Genomic DNA, 18,551 nt, shown 5'->3' on the forward strand with positions numbered 1-18,551 from the left:
AAAAAATAGATAAAGCATTTGTGCAGGAAACGCATCTAACTGAAGTGGAACATAAAAAATTAAAGAGAGACTGGGTAGGGCACGTAGTGGCAGCATCATATAATTCAAAAGCTAGAGGTGTAGTTGTATTAATTAATAAAAATGTACCAATCAAAATAGAGGAGGAAATAATAGATCCAGCAGGGAGGTATGTAATGATAAAGTGTCAGATATATTCAGGATTTTGGAATTTGCTCAATATATATGTACCTAATGAGGAGAATAAAAAGTTTATGCAAGATATTTTTTGAAGATTGTAGATACACAAGAAAATATATTGATAGGAGGGGATTTTAACCTTAATTTGGATCCAATGTTGGATAAAACTGGATAAAAGACAAGTAAAAAGAATTAAGTGGCCAAATTTATGGTTAAATCAATGCAGGAAATGAAACTTATGGATGTAGAGGAGGCAGCACCCAAGAGAGAAGGAATACTCATATTATTCAAGTAGGCATAAAACATACTCAAGAATTGATATGTTTTTGTTGTCGGCCCATATTCAAAGGAGAGTTAGGAAAACTGAATATAAAGCTAGATTACTATCTGATCATTCACCCCTGTTATTAGCAATAGAACTGGAGGACATCCCACCAAGAACATATAGATGGAGGTTAAACTCCATGCTACTTAAAAGGCAGTAATTTAGAGAGTTTATTGAACACCAAATTAAAACATATTTTGAAATAAGTATGGAATCAGTGAAAGACAAATTTATATTATGGGATGCAATTAAAGCCTTTATTAGAGGGCAGATAATAAGTTGTGTAACTAAGATGAAAAAGGACTACAATTGGGAAATAGAGTAGTTGGAAAGGGAGATAGTAAGTACAGAAAAAAGGAACTAGTAAAAAGGGATGATATAGCGAAAAGGAGAGAATTGGCAGACAAAAAAATAAAATACGAAACATTACAAACGTACAAGGTGGAGAAGAACATCATGAAAATAAAGCAAAAATATTACGAACTGGGAGAAAAAACACAAAATATTAACCTGGCAAATTAAAACAGAACAAGCTAAAAGAACTGTATTGGCATCAAGGAAAAAGGACAAACAAATTACATATAACCCAATAGAGATTAATGAAAACTTTAAGGAATTTTATGAACAATTATACCAAACTGAGAATGAGGGGAAAGATGATAAAATAGAAGAGTTTTTAGCTAAAATTGAACTGCTGAAATTGCAAGAAGAGGAACAAAACAAACTGATAAAACCATTTGAAATAGAGGAAGTACAGGATATATTAAAAAAGCTGCCGAACAATAAAACGCCTGGAGAGGATGGATTTCCAATAGAATTCTATAAAACATTTAAAGAGTTATTAATTCCTCCTCTCCTGGAAGTAATGAACCAGATAGAAGAACCACAAAACTTGCCAGATTCATGTAAGACAGCAGCAATTACAGTAATACCAAAGACAGAAGGATCCACAACAACAGCATCATATAGGCCAATATCTCTACTTAATTCAGATTATAAGATAATAGCAAAATTATTAGCAAACAGATTGGGTGATTGTGTACCAAAAATAGTAAAACAAGACCAAACTGGATTTATTAAGAAAAGACGAATAGCGGATAATGTCTGTAAACTTATTAATCTAATTCATGCAGTTCAAGGAAATAAGAAGCCAACAATAGCTGTTGCTTTAGACGCAGAAAAAGCCTTCATCAGAGTAGAATGGAATTATTTATTCAAAGTATTACAGATGTTCAATCTACCAGATTGGATTAAAGCATTATATAATGGACCATTGGCGAAGGTAACAGTAAATGAATATGTATCAAACCAATTTAAATTAAATAGGACACCTAGACAGGGATGTCCATTATCCCCCTCACTGTTCGCTTTAGCAATAGAACCATTGGCAGAACTGATAAGAACAGAAAATAAAAGGGATAAAAAATAAAGGAGTATAAAATCACTTTATTTGCAGATGACATCATAGTATACTTAACAGAACCAGAAATATCAATAAAAGAATAACATAAGAAATTGAAGGAGTCTGGAGAAGTATCGGGGTACAAGATCAATGCAAATAAAAGTGAAGTGATGCCAGTGAGTAATGCGGATTATACAGAATTTAAGAAGAATCACCATTTAAATGGCAAACACAATACCTAGGTATTAGGTTAGATATTAACTTAAGCCACCTGTACAAATTAAATTATCAGCCTCTAATAAAGAAATTGCAGGAAGACTTAGAACATTGGAAAAAATTACTGCTAACGTTGATAGGGAGGGTAAATTACATTAAAATGAATGTCTTCCCAAGGATACAATACTTCAATCGTTACCAATTCCCTTAACAGAGAAATTCTTTAATGAACTAAAGAGAATAATAAGAAAATTCTTGTGGAAAGGGGGGAAACAGAGGATAGCATTAGATAAAGTAGCAGAGAGGTACAACCAAGGTGGTTTGCAGTTACCAAACTTTAAAAATTATTATAGAGCAGGACAATTAAGGTATTTATTAAATTTTCACCAGACAAGGGAAAAACCAGACTGGACTAAGATAGAACTAGATAAAATAGGGGAGAAGGTACCAGAACATATACTTTATAAGTGGGATGAAAAGCTGGTACAATATAAAAGCTCACCAGTGCTGCATCATTTACTCATTATATGGAAGAAGATCCACTTAGAAAGTAAAAAAATACCAAAATTACTATTGACACAAAATCTCCTAATCCCTTTTACAATAGATAACCTTTCCTTAAGAGAATGGGAGAGAAAAGGAGTCAAAAGAATAGAAAATTGTTTTTTTGGGAAATAATTTATTAATATTTGAACAGTTGAAGTACAAATATGGAATAACTCATGGTACAATATTTGCATATCTTCAACTGAAAGCTTTTTTAAAGGATATACTGGGAAACAGACTGAGATTACCAAATGGAAGCAGCTTTGAATATGTGATTACAGACACAATGATAATTAAAAGATTTAAAAAGAACATGTGCGTTAAGCTGGAAGATAAGAAAAATTATGAAATAAGCTATAAACCCAAACAAAAGTGGGAAAAGGATTTAAACATAAAGATAAAAAATGAAACATGGGAAAAGTTGTGTTCTGGAACTATGAAGAATATAATAAACACAAGATTACGCATGATACAGTATAATTGGTTACACAGGTTATATATCACACCCCAAAAGTTTAAAAAAAATGGGATCCACATTATCAGATTGATGTTTTCGCTGTAAGAAGGAAATGGGAACAACAGTACATGCAATTTGGGCATGTGAGAAAGTGAAAATGTTTTGGGAAGATCTAAATCAGATATTAAATAAAATCACAAAAAATAACACCAAAAAATCCAGAGATCTTTCTTCTAAGTAATATAAGAAGTAAGGAATTAGGCCTCAAATTGAATGAAGCACAAAAAAGATTTATTATGATAGCCTTAGCAGTAGCAAAAAAATGTATAATGTCAACTTGGAAAATGGAAGAGAGCCTGAGAATACAGCAATGGTACATGGAAATGAATAAATGTATTCCATTGGAAAAAATAACATATAATTTAAAAAATAAAGTCACATTATTTGAACAAATTTGGGAACCATACTTGGAACGTTACAGAGAGGGCTTGCCTCAGACCTCCACTCCCTAAAATGTTAAGAAGACAAAACTACTTGATCCAGTGTGTAAAAGTAGATGACACGTGTTTCTTTTTTATTTTTCATTGTGTGATGACATTGTTTAATGGTTTTATTGTATTGTTGAATATTTATTGGTTTTGGAGGGGGTGGGAAGGGGGGAGGGAAGGTAGGTGGGGGGAAAAGGGAGAAAATGCCACTTTGTATATTTAATGAGAAACTTTTGTATATATTTTGGTTGATATGGTTCACAGTATGAAAAATAAAAAATTATAAATAAAAAGATTGTCACAACTCCCCTTTTCAGTGTGTAAGCAAAACGAAATGGGTGACTTCCACGATGTTTCCAAAACACAGGTTTGAGCCAGTAGAAATGACTTTGGTCACAGTCTGATACAGCAATTCTCCTGCTCCAAAGACCAGGTACAGGTCAATCCAAGCGACCTATCCTTTGGCCACAGTGTGGGTTCAATAATTCTGACGAGGGAAATCAATTGAATTATCCATCCACCTTAGTGTTTCATGAGATGGCTGGTGGTCAATAATGAATGCTGTTTCCTTCAGTGTTCCACTCACATGACTCTCTCACATGTCTCATTAAAAAGCAATAAATATCCTTTTCTCCAAAGATGCAAATTTGGGTCCAGGCTGTACAAGGTGTTGCCACCCAGTCTCTCCACAGCTGTGGAGCTGGTTCTAACCCTTGAAGTGATATTCACACTAAATGAAAAGGGAGCTCGTAATACCTCCCGCAACAAAGAAAAATTTGAACTCATACACTGTTTAAAATAATTAATTCACGATTGTTATATGATATAAGGCAAACAAATATCACGTTTTTTAGCAATGAATACAAATAATAAGTTTTAATTTGCTTAAAGCATTGCAAACTTAACATCTTGAAAGGCAATCAGCACTTACATTATTTTTGCCTTTAATATGAGTTATCATTAAATCATATTCCTGCAGAATTAGATTCCAGCTTAACAATAGTCTATTTTTGTTTTTCATTTTTTCATTTTTAAGCCACCTGTACAAATTAAATAATCCCTCAAGAACTTTGAGGGATTATGGTCAGTATCCACAACAAGTGGTCCCTGAACTGTGCGGATGTAAGCATTGAAATGCTGCAATGCCAGTACAAGGAACAATAATTCTTTCTCTATGGTAGAATCATTATTTTGATATTCATTTGAATTTCTTGGATCAGTGAGCCACTGGATGGTCAATATCATCACGGCCATTCTTTTGTAATAACCCTGCTCCCACAGCTACATCAATAGCATCTACTGCTAAAGGAAATGGCTTCTCAAAGTCAGGTGACTTAAGCACAGGCTGGTTACATAAAATGGCTTTCAGTTTATCAAATGCTTCCTGACAAAGTTCTGTCCAAACAAACTTTTCACCCTTCTTCAGAAGGTTAGTTAAAAGAAGGGTGATGTCAGCAAAATTTTCACAGAACTTTTTATAATACTCTACCATTCCCAAAAAACCACCTAACAGCCTTCTTACTCATGGGAGTGGGAAACTTAGAAATTGTCTGAACTTTTCCCTGAACAGGTGTCAACTTGCCTTTACCAACAACATAACCAAGATGAGTCACAGTAGCATTTTTTTTTTGAAAGTTTGTCAAACAATTTCTCTCTTGTGGTGAATGTCTGCCAAGCTGCCTGTCTCCCCTCTGGCGAGCCTTGCTGTACTAACATTGGCTGTGCATTATCTCTACTGTTAAGGACACTCCCCTTGAATTTAACTGTATATGCAACTATTGTCTTTCATTATTGTACCATGAGTTTCTGCTAATAAAAGCCATGATTATGGTTTGACCACATCGTCTTTGTCTACTTCATCAACTGGCACTTCAATTTTATTAGCAGAAATGGATGCAGCCCTCAAGCCAGAGCGGCTGATAATCGACCAGTCTGCCCCCAGGGCCAGAGAAATTTTCAACCACTGGATTGCTTGTTTTGATTACTACATGGCTCGAAACATCGTGGTCGATGAGGCGATACAGTGGGGCCACCTGAACTCTCTGCTGGGTGAGGTCCCTTTTGCCGTAATGCAAGGAGCTACCACTCTGGCTATAGCCCGGGAACGTCTGACTGCCTACTATGCAGTGCCACGGAATGTGGTGTTTGCTCGACACCAGTTGCTGACTAGACGCCAGAAACCTGGGGAAAGTGATGCTGCTATGCACTGGCCCTCGACTCACTGGCAAACGAATGTGATGTCAGGGCTGTCAATGTGCAACAACACCGCAGTGCCTTGAAGCTTGATGGTTTTGTCAACAGGATTGACTCCAGTTACATCCGACAGAGGCTGCTGGAGACTGAGCCCTTAACCTACGACCGGGCAATCACTCTGGCCAAAATACTGAGAAGTGTCATGCGGTTCAGTGAAATGTTAGAAACTGAAAAGGAAACATCCAGGAGTGCTGGAACCCCGAAGGCATTTTACGGCTTTTGAGGCTGGTGGGGAGGGGGGAGTTATACCAGTTTAAAAGGGTACCTTTTGGGGTCACTAATGGTGTGTCCGTGTTTCAGAGGGAAATGGAAAAGATTGTTAGGACGTATGTGTTACAGGGTACGTTTCCCTATCTGGATAATGTCACTATCTGTGGGAAAACAGGCTGAGCACAACAACAACTTAAAAGAAATTTTTAACAACTGCTAAAGAACTCAACCTTACATTTAACGAGGGGAAATGTGTGTTCAACGCGACAGAGCTACCTATTCTGGGCTACATTGTATGCAAGGGCAAAATCCGTCCCGACCCGGAAAGAATTGCCCCCCCCCCCGCCCTTAAAGTTACCACCCCCAGACTCAGCAAAAGCCCTTAAAAGGTGTATGGGATTATTTTCCTACTACTGCAAATGGGTTCGGGACTATGCCACAAAGGCACGCCCTCTGTTTGACACTAAATCTTTTCCTCTCTCTCCAATGGCCTTGAAGGCTTTCGAGAGAATTAAAGCTGATATTGCCAAAGCTGCATTGTCGTCCATTGACGAGGAGGTCCCATTCCAAGTGCCTCAGATTGTGCCTTGGCAGGAACACTTAATCAAAAGGGCAGACCTATGACATTCTTCTCCCACATGTTACGCGGACCTGAACTTAAACATCCTGCCATTGAAAAAAAAGCCCAGGCTATTATTGAAACTGTTCGCTACTGGAGACACTTTCTAGCCGGCTGAAGATTTACTCTTGTCACTGATCAAAAATCTGTAGCCTACATGTTCAGTACTAAACACAAAAGTAAAATCAAGAACTTGTAATCATGAGATCCAGTACAGACCGGGCAGGTTAAACGATCCCTCTGACGCATTGTCACAACCTGCTGCTGGTGCTCAGCTGGAGGGGTTAAAAGAGATCCATAGCAGACTGTGCCACCTAGGAGTCACGAGATTCTTCCACTACATAAAGGCTAACTACCTTCCTTACTCTCTAGAAGAAGTCAGCAAATTGACTAAAAGCTGTCCTGTTTGCGCAGAATGCAAACCGCAATACTTCAGAGCTCCAGAGGCCACTCTCACCAAGGCAACCCGACCTTTTGAGAAGATTAGCTTAGATTTTAAAGGGTTGTTAACTTCCAACAACAAAAATGTATATTTTCTTTCTGTAATTGACGAATATTCCAGGTTTCCCTTTGCGATACCCTGCCCTGACATCTCGTCAGCGTCTGTCATTAAGTCACTTGACAGAATTTTCAGCATTTTTGATTTTCCCAATTAAATTCATACCAATAAAGGCTCAGCATTCATGAGCGCTGAACTGTGGCGAGCCCTGCTACGAAAGGGGATTGCCAACAGCCGTACCACGAGCTACAACCCACAGGGCAATGGGCAGGTTGAAAGGGCTAATGCTACAGTCTGGAAGACTGTTAATCTTGCTTTAAAAACACATGGTTACCCTGTTACCCGATGGCAGGAGATGTTGCCTGAGGCACTACATTCTATTCGGTCTTTATTGTGTACTGCAACAAATCAAACACCTCATGAACGTATGTTTGCCTTTCCTAGGAAATCAGGAACTGTGATGGACTGGCCAGCCTGTTTATCTGAGCCTGGAACCGTGCTGCTGAAGAGCCACGCTCTGGCGCGTAAAACAGACCCCCTAGTCCAACCAGTTCAGCTACTGCATACTAACCCCAACTACGCTCATGTTAAATTCCCAGACAGGAGTACTGACACTGTACCCCTAAGAGATCTGGCCTCGCCTGGTTCGCCCCTTCCTCGCACCCCTACTCAGAGTGAGCCTGAGAGGTTGGACTTACCCCCCCAGCCTGTGACCCCTAGTAAGTTTTCAGTTGGCCATGCTGAGGCTCACGCTGACAATTCTGGAGCGGGTCCAGAAGTCAGTCCTTCCCACACGACAGACCCAGGACCTGTACCAGTTCCCAAAGTTGCAAAGGAGCCACCTGTTTTGAGACGAAGCACCAGAATTCGTAAACAACCTGATAGGCTGACATATTCATAAAACATCTCATTATATTTCGATTGCTTGCTAGATACTGGCGTATTTTGGCTGTTACAGTTTCGTCAAGGCCAAACATGGTATCCATGTATCGCTTGCTTCAGTCTTCCCAAGCATCTGTCCTTTTGATTTTAACCCTTCTTCTGCCGGGGGGAGACTGTGGTGAATGTCTGCCAAGCTGCCTGTCTCCCCCCTCTGGCGAGCCTTGCTGTACTAACATTGGCTGTGCATTATCTCTACTGTTAAGGACACTCCCCTTGGATATAACTGTATATGCACCTATTGTCTTTCATTATTGTACCATGAGTTTCTGCTTATAAAAGCCATGATTATTGTTTGACCACATCGTCTTTGTCTACTTCATGAACTGGCACTTCATCTTTAAACTTTGAAACATAATCTAACAAATTCAACTGCACATCTTCATTAATCCATTGATCCTTCAACAATACTAAAGGTCCTCTAACTTGGTGTCCAAACACGAGCTCAAGAGAGCTGAAGCCTAATGATTCTTGTACCGATTCCCTCACTGCAAACAAAAGCAAATGGACACCCTCATCCTAGTCCTTCTAATTTTCAAAGCAATAGGGTCCTCAATGTGGTTTTGAGGGTCGATTGAAACCTTCCCTTGAGATTCTGGATGCTATGCAGATGACGTGATTTATAAACTATCTGCTGAAACAGTCCAGAAATGATTGGTCTGTTTTATGCTCTTTAGGCAAATGGACTAAAGTGAAAAATTTTATTAGAGCTTTGACACAGTTTTAGCTTTAATATTTTTAAGTGGTTTTATAACCATATAACCATTTTGATTTCCAGTTTTTGTCTTGGGCAACACAATCCACAATAACTTGAGAAAAGGGTTTGTAAAAAAAAAAACAGGAATGTGTTGTAATGGAGCCACTGGGGGACCCTGATTGGGTTTACCCACAACTTGACAAAGGTGGCATGTCCAGCCAAATGTCACAACGTCTTTTCTTAAACTAGCCCCAATAGAATAGTTTCATAATCTTCTACATAGTTGTCCTTACCCCAAGGCCATGTTATGGGCCAAAATTCGGTTTTGGTATTTTATTGTATATATCCGTAATGTTTCTTTGATTTTTGTTGTTTTGCAACTCCATGTTGGTTGAATTTTTTTTAATCTCTTCTGCTCCAAAGAGACTCATCGAAATTTCTCCAATCTGATCTTGTGGGTGAATTTCCTCATCACTGGAACTATTTTGTTGAATAATATTTTCACCCTCTCTGAGGTCTTCTCTTTTATTTTTGATCACTTCTTATTACAACTCCATCTCTAAAGATTTTTCCCTTGAGCATATTGCTGCCTTCATTGAAGTGCCCTTCACTCTTGCCACTTTTTGATTTTTTTTTTTTTTTTTTTTTTTTAATTTTTTATTTTTCACTTTTTGATTTCTTATAATTTTATTTCCTATCTTGCACACAAGAATGTTTGAATTTATTCTGGTGCCTGTCGTGAATTCTCAATGTTCTAGAGTACTTCACAGCTTCTGAAATATTATCTCTGCTATTTTTTTGGAAATGCCCTTCTGTAGTCTGACCTGTGTAACTTCTGACCCACAGTAAAGTGATTAAACTTTCGTTTTCATTTGAAGTATGCCGTCAAGGAGGAAATGGGACTGGGAAATAAATACTGGTTCAGCCATCAATGTCCTCATCCTGTTGAAAAAAAAAATCATGCGTCTCAATGTATCTGCAAAATAACTCGCATTTCTATGCAGGGCATTATCCGGGACTTCATTCAACAACAGGGAGGATAGCTGGTTTAAATCGCTGTTTGTCAGAAAAGTGGATCCACGCAAAGATGCTCATTCAAACTTGCTAGCGAAAAAGGAAACCAGCAGTTTGTATAAAATTCAGTGTAAGTATTCAGTATTTTAGTCTGAAGAATGGATTATTTTCAAAGAATTTCCAAACATAATTTTAAACATTTTCTTTCCAGTTCACAGCGTAAAACCAGAATCCCTGGAGGCTTACAGCAAACTTTGGTAAGATTAACAAAGAGAGTTAATTTTTTTTGGCTTAAGAAATATGATTAGCTGGTGTGCTTTTATTTCTCATTTTGCAGGTCTTCCACCTTAAAGGTTTGACTCCATTCAAACAATGGCATGAATGTCACATACAGTTCCATGACACTTTTTAAAATTCTCCTGAATAACTTCATCTAAAACATTTTTAGTAATTTAGAAATTATTACTTTAGCTCAAGAGAGAGATTTTCATGACCACCAATAGTTATAAAAATCCACTTTAGAAAAAAAGTCCGGTAAAACTTCATGGCAATTTTGGAATGAGAAAAAACCAGACCATGTAAAAGCCATTCAATCTCTTGGGTAGTACTGTAAAATCTGGTATCCGGAATTTAAGCAACCATCAAAAAAATCAAGGAAAATAAATGAATAGTTAAAATAAATAAGAATACAAGAATAGGTAAAAAATGCTTAAGTTTAAATTATAAATGTTCTCTGAAGCAGCACATAAACCTTGGGTGAAGATCACAAAATATAGGAGCAGAAGAAGGCCCAATGGCTCGTCGAATCTGCTCCGCTATTCTAAACCATCCACCCAATCAGCTCCACTCTCAAGCTTTTTCCCCATAACTCTTGATGTCCTGACTAATCAATTGCCTGTCACTCTGCCTTAAATGCATCCATCGGCCTCACTTTCACAGCTGCCTGTGGAAGTGCCTTTTTATCCTTAAATTATGCCTTTTTGTCCTAGAATCCCCTACTATGGGAACCATCCTTGCCACATCTACTCTGTCCAGGCCTTTCAGCATTCAAAATGCCTCTATGAGGTCTCCCCATATCCTCCTGTACTCCCATGAGTACAGTCCAAGAGCAGACAATCATTCCTCAAATACCCTTTCATTCCTGGTATCATTCTAGTCAATCATCACTGAACTCTCTCCAACACCAACATGTCTTTTCTCAAATACGGCACCCAAATCTGCACAGTATTCCAAGTGAGGTCTCACCAGTGCTTTATAGAGTCTCAACATTACATCCCCTAGAAATAAATGCCAGCATTGCATTTGCCTTCTTCACCACTGAGTCAACCTTTTGGGTATCTTGCATGAGGAGTCCCAAGTCCCTTTGCACCTCGGAATTTTGAATTTCCCCCCCCCCATTCAAATAATAGTTGGCTCATTTGTTTCTTCACTTTCCAGCATTGTATTTATCTGCCACCTCTTTGCCCATTTTCCTAATCTATCTTCAGCCTGCAGCTATTCGATATTCTCAGAACCACCTCCTGTTTAAATTTGTAGATGATACCAAAATGATATTTATTCCAGTTGTTTCTAGTAATCAACATCCTAGCTGCTGTTTAAGGGCCTGTATATAACTACCATTAGTATCCTTTTACTTTTGCCATTCATTAACTCAACCCATAAGCAATCTACCTCTTCTGATCCTATATCCCTTCTTTCCGATAATTTAATATTATTGCTTACAAGCAGAGCCATGCCTCTACTTCCCTGCCTATCCTTGTGATACACCATGTATCCTTGGATGTTCAGCTCCCAATGACATCCATCCTTTAGCCATGACTCAGTAGAGGCCACAACATCATACTCTCCAACCTGTAGCTGTACAACAAGATCATCCACCTTGTTTTTAGGCTGCATGCATTTAAGTATCATACCTTTAGTCCTCTGGCTATTATTTGTCTCGTTATTTGCCTATCATCCACAGGATGGGAGCAAATATTCAGCTAACGGAGTGCCTTGGTCGTGTTTTGCTTGTAGTAGCTGCTTGAATTATGTTTGAGTAAAATGATGTCGCTCAAGATGAAGAGTTGGTTGAAGCTGTTTGCCATTGGGGTGACTCTCTTAAAGTTTCTTTTTATCCCTGCTTAGTAAGAGTCACTCTGGTTAGAGGCTTTATCTGTATATATCGGGGGATGGGGGGGGGTGGAAGGTTGGGTTAATTATCTATAATGCTCTTCATCTTTTGGGCCGCACCGCCCCATGGAGGGGGAGGAACCTGCAGATACAGCGACAGTTAAATGTTTTCAAAGAATGTGACTGAAAATAAAGTAAAATGCTTGAATGTTTATGTATTCATGCAAGTCAAGTTTGTTCAGTGCACATTCAGTATAGTACTTTTGTCTATTAAACTCTTTTTCTTAATCCAGGTGTATTAGCCATTGTAAGAGTAAATCCCAAACAACCAGAAAATACACTTAACTAGAATCCAATAATCCCCATAAGTGTTGGATACCAGGCATTTTACTGTATTTAGATCATTGTAATTTTATTCTGATAAAAGTAATGCAGTTGTACTTGTGCTTGGCTGGATTATAATGCGCTACATCTGTTGCCTGACATTGTAGCCTTGTTTTTTTGCAGACTTACAGAAGGAATAGGAGGAGAGAATGCATTAATATGTGGCTGAGCAGTTGGTGCAGAGGGAGGATTTCAGGTTTACAAAATAATTAACATCTCCTCTGGGACAGAAGTGAATTGTATAAGAGGAATGAGTTACACCTGAATCAGAAGGAGGGCCAATATTCTGGCTGGGAGATTTGCTAGATTTACCCAGAAGGCTTAAATTAGATGGCAGGGGATTGGGATCCAAGATGGAGAGAGTGGGGCTGAAAAGCTTAAGGATAGTGAGAAGGACAAAGGAAGTGTGTAGAAGCAGAAGAGGATGATGAAGGACAATGTCAAGGTAAGACAGATAAACTTTGTTGTATTTATTTTCATGCAAGGAGCATAGAGCATAGGTGGGTACAGAACAATGAGATATTGTAGCCATCATAGAGATGTAGTTGAGGGAGAACCAGGACTGAGAGCTCAATGTTCTGGGGTACCACAAATGAATAGTTACCTTGATGAGTGTATCCTCTCGGCCACCAAACAGTCAGCGGGAGCTAGAGAATCAAATATGTAGACAGGTTGTTGATGTCTGTTAAAATAGCAAGGCTCTCTTATAGATGATCTCAACTTGCCCGACATTGGGAATGCCAAATTGTTAGGGGATTGGATGGAGTGAAATGTGTTAAGTGTGCCCAGGCCCATGTAGGCCCATCTATGGCAATACATAAATGGGCCTTCAAGAGAAGGGGCAATATTGGACCTTATACTGGAGACTGAAGCTAATCAGTTAACTGAGATAGCATATCCAATGAAATTTAATAACCTGTGCTATTATTCCTTGGAATTTCTGGATTTGTTATGGATTCCAGCAACAGGGAATGGTAATGGACGTGAAATATATTGGCAGATGTGGTATGGCTTTCATTCTGTTAATTCCAGACACTTTTGCTGAAAGTTCATGAGCAAAAAGATTGGGATTTTCATTTATTCGAACAACTACATGCTGGACATTTTGATTGACATGGCAATGAAACTCAGAAAAAAACAGTCCATTATAAATTCCACCTTGTTTGTGTTTAAATATGACAATGAATTATTTGTCATTTAGCAAACTGAGACCTTATTTCTGTCAATTACATTATTTGCCAAGAACAAGAGTGCTTGTTTGTTTCAAAAATAGTACACTACAGAAAGATACTTAGTGAGTCAGGGAACATCTAAGGAAAAGGCAGATCTCATAGTGTTTTTTTTTTACACACACATCCACCCACACCCCCCCACCCCTTCGGCCATCGTGTCTGTGCTGACCATTTTACACTAATCCCACTTTATTCTAATCAAATTCCCACCATCTCTTCTCAGATTCTACAAGTCACCTATATTCTAGGGACAGTTTATAGTAGCCAATTAACCTACCAAATGTGTCTTTGGAAATTGGGAGAAAACTGGAGTACCTAGAGGAAACCCAGCCAGTCACAAGTAGAGCATATAAACTCTATCCCAACAGCATCTGAAGCCAGGATTGAAACCAAATTTCTGATGCTGTGAAGCAGAGGCTCTGCTAACTGCACCACTATGTTGATGTCTGTAACCTTTCAAGAACAATCGTACCTGTTTTCTCTTTACCTACTGAGGATCTCTACTATTAGCTTTTTCAGTATTTTATGTGGTTAGTTGGTTGCTTCTTATGTGCAGTTCAGTTCACCTTTGTATTAGAAGGTTATATTTATCATTTAAAACTGTCCTTTGCATTATTATTAGCACCTTTCTGGATTTTTATATATATAGGGGGAAAAAAAACTCCTCCTTGCTAATCATCAATACAGGCACCCCAAGTCTGTGTGCTTGGTCCCCTGCTTTATTGGCTACATACTCATGATTCTGTAGCCATGTTCAGCTCCAGCACAATCTATATATTCACTGACACCACCACCTTCGTTGGTCACATCACTGGACATGATGAGTGAGAATGGAGATCAAGAATCTGGTTGGAGAAGAAAGAACTTGCTATTGAATTTAAGAAAGAGAGGCCAAGGGACCTCATTGATGGGACAGAGGGTTAATCTGTCATGTTACTGGGAACTCGTATTTCAGAAGACCTTTTCTGGAGCTAGCACATCAAGGCAACCAAGAAGAAAGCACGCCAACACCTATACTTTCTAAGACGCCTGGGAAGACGACATATCATTGAATACACTATCAAACTTCTAAAGGTGTGCTGTGGAAAGTATATTGACAGGTTGAATTCGATGCTGGTTTGGTCATTCAAATGCCCAGGAATAAAGAAGGCTGCAGAAAGTAACAAGCCCAGCCAAGTCCTTCATGTCTCTTTCATTGAAAACATTAATGTCAGATGCTGCCTCAACAAGGCAGCCAACATCATAAAGAACCCCACCACCATGCTCACTACCACTTCTCACTGTTACCTTTGGGTAGAATGGGAAAGCCAGCATTTTTAGCTTCAGAATGGTATCTTTCCAACAGTTATCGTGCTAATTAACTGCTCTTTCAAGAGCTCTAGTGCGGCCTCATCTGGTGCTCTGAGGTGTAGTTGCAGATGAAGCTCACCCGTGGTCCTTCATGTAGGCTCCCATCCAATATCAGCTGCGACCCTTGTTCAGGTATCCATCGGAGCCAGCCACAAAACTGCAGAGACCATGGCAGAAATGATCCCAGCAGGTGATAGTTCATCATATTATTACACTGTAACTCTTGTTTCCCAATATTTTCCCATGAAGGTACAGAAACTGAAGATCAACACCTCTAAGTTCAAGAATAGTTTCCTTCCAATGGCTCTCAGGCTCATGAACATTCCATTAATGCACTAATCATAAACTACTCCAAGATTACTAAAAGGCCTATAAAGTGCCTCTCTTATTTTATTGAACTATGCTAACTGAATATTATCTTTGAACAAAAAAAGTCTGCAAACACCATGATTATACTTCAGCAGGTCACACAACGTTCATTATGCAGCAAAGATAAATAACTAATGTTTCAGGCCTGAGCCTCTTGTCAAAATGTGAGAAAAAAGCCGGCAGGCACCTAAACACTGCATGACCACTGAGTTTCTCCAGTACTTCTGTGTATTGAATTTATCTATCACTTTAATGTATGGTATTTTAAGTTTTTTTGTGTGAAATACCTGTTTGACTACAGCAAGTAAGAATTTTGGTGCATGTGTACAGTGTATATGACAATAAACTCATTGTCAAATAGTGATTCTGGGTGTTATTGTATGTGATTCAACACATCAGCTGAAGTCTACAGTCTCATATTGGGACTTATTAATGCAATGTATTTTTAAACAATAAAGGAACAACTTTGTATATTACCTTTTTCGTACTATAAATATTAAGCACTTTAAAAATTGAACATAAATAATAATTTCTCCTTTTACAATGAGAATCACACATCAAAAAGTGTATATCATGGCTATTGTGATTTATGGTGTGAAAAATAAAAAAATTTAAATAAAAAATAAAAAAAAAGAAGCACAATTGATCACTGCCCCATGAAGATAAGGAAGGCCTATTGTTCTTTCCTGAGATTACATTTTGGCAAGTTAGATCACCTGGCAGTGCTCCTTCTGCCTGCATACAGACAGAGCCTAAAATGAGAGGCTCCAGAGATCAGGTCAGCCAGAAGATAGTTGGGGGAAACTGAGGAATAGACACAGGACTGCCTTGAGTCAGTGGACTGGGGGGTGTTCAAGAACTCAGCTAAAGATCTGACTGATTACATCTCAGCCTTAACATACTTTATCAAAACTGCCTTGGACGAGTGTTTCCCCACCAAATTGTTCAGGGTTTTACTCAACCAGAAGCCATGGCTGAGCAATTAAATATAGAACCTGCTGAGAGCCGGAACTCGAGCATTTAAGTCCAGAGATCCAGTACACTACATGAGGACCAGGAACGACCGACAGAAAGCCACACCCCAGGCAAAGTGGAGATTCCAGACAAAAATGGATACCGGACAGCTGTAGCAGGACCTAAATGATATAACCTGCTACAAAAGGCGGCACGGTTGGCATAGCAGTTAGTGCAACTTTTATAGCGCCAGAGATTAGGACCAAACTGGGGTTTGAGTCCCACGCTGTCTGTGAGGAGTTTGTACATTCTCCCCGTGTCTGCATGGGTTTCCTCCAGGGGCTCCAGTTTCCTCCCACCATTCAAAAACGTACCGGGGATGTAGGATAATGGGGTGTAAATTTGGCAGCATGGAATTGTGGGCCAAAATAGTGTGTTACATGTTGTATGTCTACATTTAAAAATTAAAACCAAATAGAATATAATGGGAGACAGCAAAGCTTCACTCCCAATTGAGCTCAATGCCTTCTCTGCTCAATTTGACCATCAGAACAAGGAAGAACCACTGCGCACCTTCCACATCCCCTGGTGATCCTCTACCATCAGTATCATGAGATGTCGTGCGGGCTGCCTACTAGAGATTGAATCCAAGGAAATCATCTGGTCCAGATGGAGTATTCAGCCAAGTTTTGAAAACCTGTGCTAACCAACTACCTAAGTGTATCCACATATATCTTCAACATCGCACTCTGACAGGGCATGGTATCCACATGTTTCAAACAGGGCTCAATCATACCAGTACCCATTAAGAGTGTGGTAACTGCCTAAATGACTACCGACCATGGCACTCACATCCACAGTGATGAAGTGTTTTGAAGGGTTGATGTCGAAGCATATCAGCTCAAGTCTGAGTGGTGACATGGATCATCTGGACAGCAAAGATGCATATATCAGGATGCTCTTTATTGATTACAGTTCAACATTTGATCCTGTTTTTTATGTTTAAAGAAAATTAAAAGCAACTTTTGTTTAACTAATCATTTGGCTTGGTGAATTTCTATTGCTGCTGGGTTTTGGTGTTCTGGACTCATAACAGCGGTTTCAACAGCATGTCAACTTCACCACCAGAGGAGAGAACACCATGGATGGAGTGTACACCAGCATCCTTGGTGCATACAAGGCTGCCCCTCTCTCCACCTTGGATATTCGGACCCTGACCTACAGGACAATGCAGACCCCTGGCAAAGCAGAGGAAGTCAATTTGCAGGGAGATCAGGATGATGTGTATGTGGGGGGTGGGGTGGCACTGTAGCACCATCACAAGACTGCTTCGAGACCACAGACTGGAGGTGTTTCAGGGAGGCACCGCCTACAACATCCGTGTAAACATTAATGAGTTACGAGCTCAGTGACAGGCAACATTAGCAAGTGAATCGAGACCATCACAGAGATTAAATGCTACACAAACAGATCTAACCAGAAACTATGGTTGGATACACAGGTCCATGGACTTCGCAGAGCTCAGGATGCAGCCTTCAGGACAGGAGACAAGCTGGCCTGAAGATCTACCAGGTCTGAACTTGTGCAATCTAAAAGACAAAGTCTGGGTATGCACAGATGACCCATAGGCAACTGTGCAACAATGGTGACACAAGGTACACGTGACAAGTATGAAAATAACAGATGCAAAACAAGCTTGTGTGTCGATGACAACGATTTCCTTCCAGACAGGTTGTACATATTTTACTTACAAGTTCGACAAGAAGAGCAGGCTAATGTGAAAGAAATTTCCCTCTTTCCCTAAAGAGCAGGCCCTTAACATGGCGGAAGTAAGTAAAATCTCTCCAGGGTGAATTCACACAAGTCAATAGCACCATATAACATTCCTACTTGGGTACTGAAGGACTGTGCAGACCAACTGACAGAAGTCCTTGGGTAGATCTTCAACACATCAGTGCAGCAGTTCATCAGCCTCGTGGGTTTTAAGGCAGCTACCATCATCCTGATATCAAAAAAAGGCAACAGTAATAGGTCTCAATGACCTACTGTCTGGCACTGACCTCCAGTGAAAAGCTTTGAACATGTGTTGTTGGTAAATGAAAGCGCACCTCCCAGAGACACTGGACCCATTTCAATTTGCCTATAGATGGAACTGTTCCACTGACAATGCTATCGTCTTGTCCCTCCACTCCATCTTGGCCCACCTGAGAACAGGGCCTCATACGTCAGGCTGCTATTCATTGATTTCAGTTCAGCAATTGGTACAATCCTACCACAGAGGCTGTCC

General features: G+C 39.4%; 1 protein-coding gene across 1 annotated transcript in view; it reads left to right on the top strand.

Moving 5' to 3' along the window:
• The window catches only part of nipsnap2 (nipsnap homolog 2), a 56,319-nt gene that overhangs the window by 12,373 nt on the left and 25,395 nt on the right, over positions 1-18,551 (top strand). Inside the window, exons 2-3 of the mRNA XM_069911397.1 lie at positions 9,854-9,993; positions 10,075-10,120. Of these exons, the coding sequence (XP_069767498.1) occupies positions 9,854-9,993; positions 10,075-10,120 (186 nt within the window). The remainder of the gene's footprint in view (positions 1-9,853; positions 9,994-10,074; positions 10,121-18,551) is intronic.

This window comes from Narcine bancroftii, chromosome 14, assembly GCF_036971445.1.
Source record: "Narcine bancroftii isolate sNarBan1 chromosome 14, sNarBan1.hap1, whole genome shotgun sequence".
NCBI lineage: Eukaryota > Metazoa > Chordata > Chondrichthyes > Torpediniformes > Narcinidae > Narcine > Narcine bancroftii.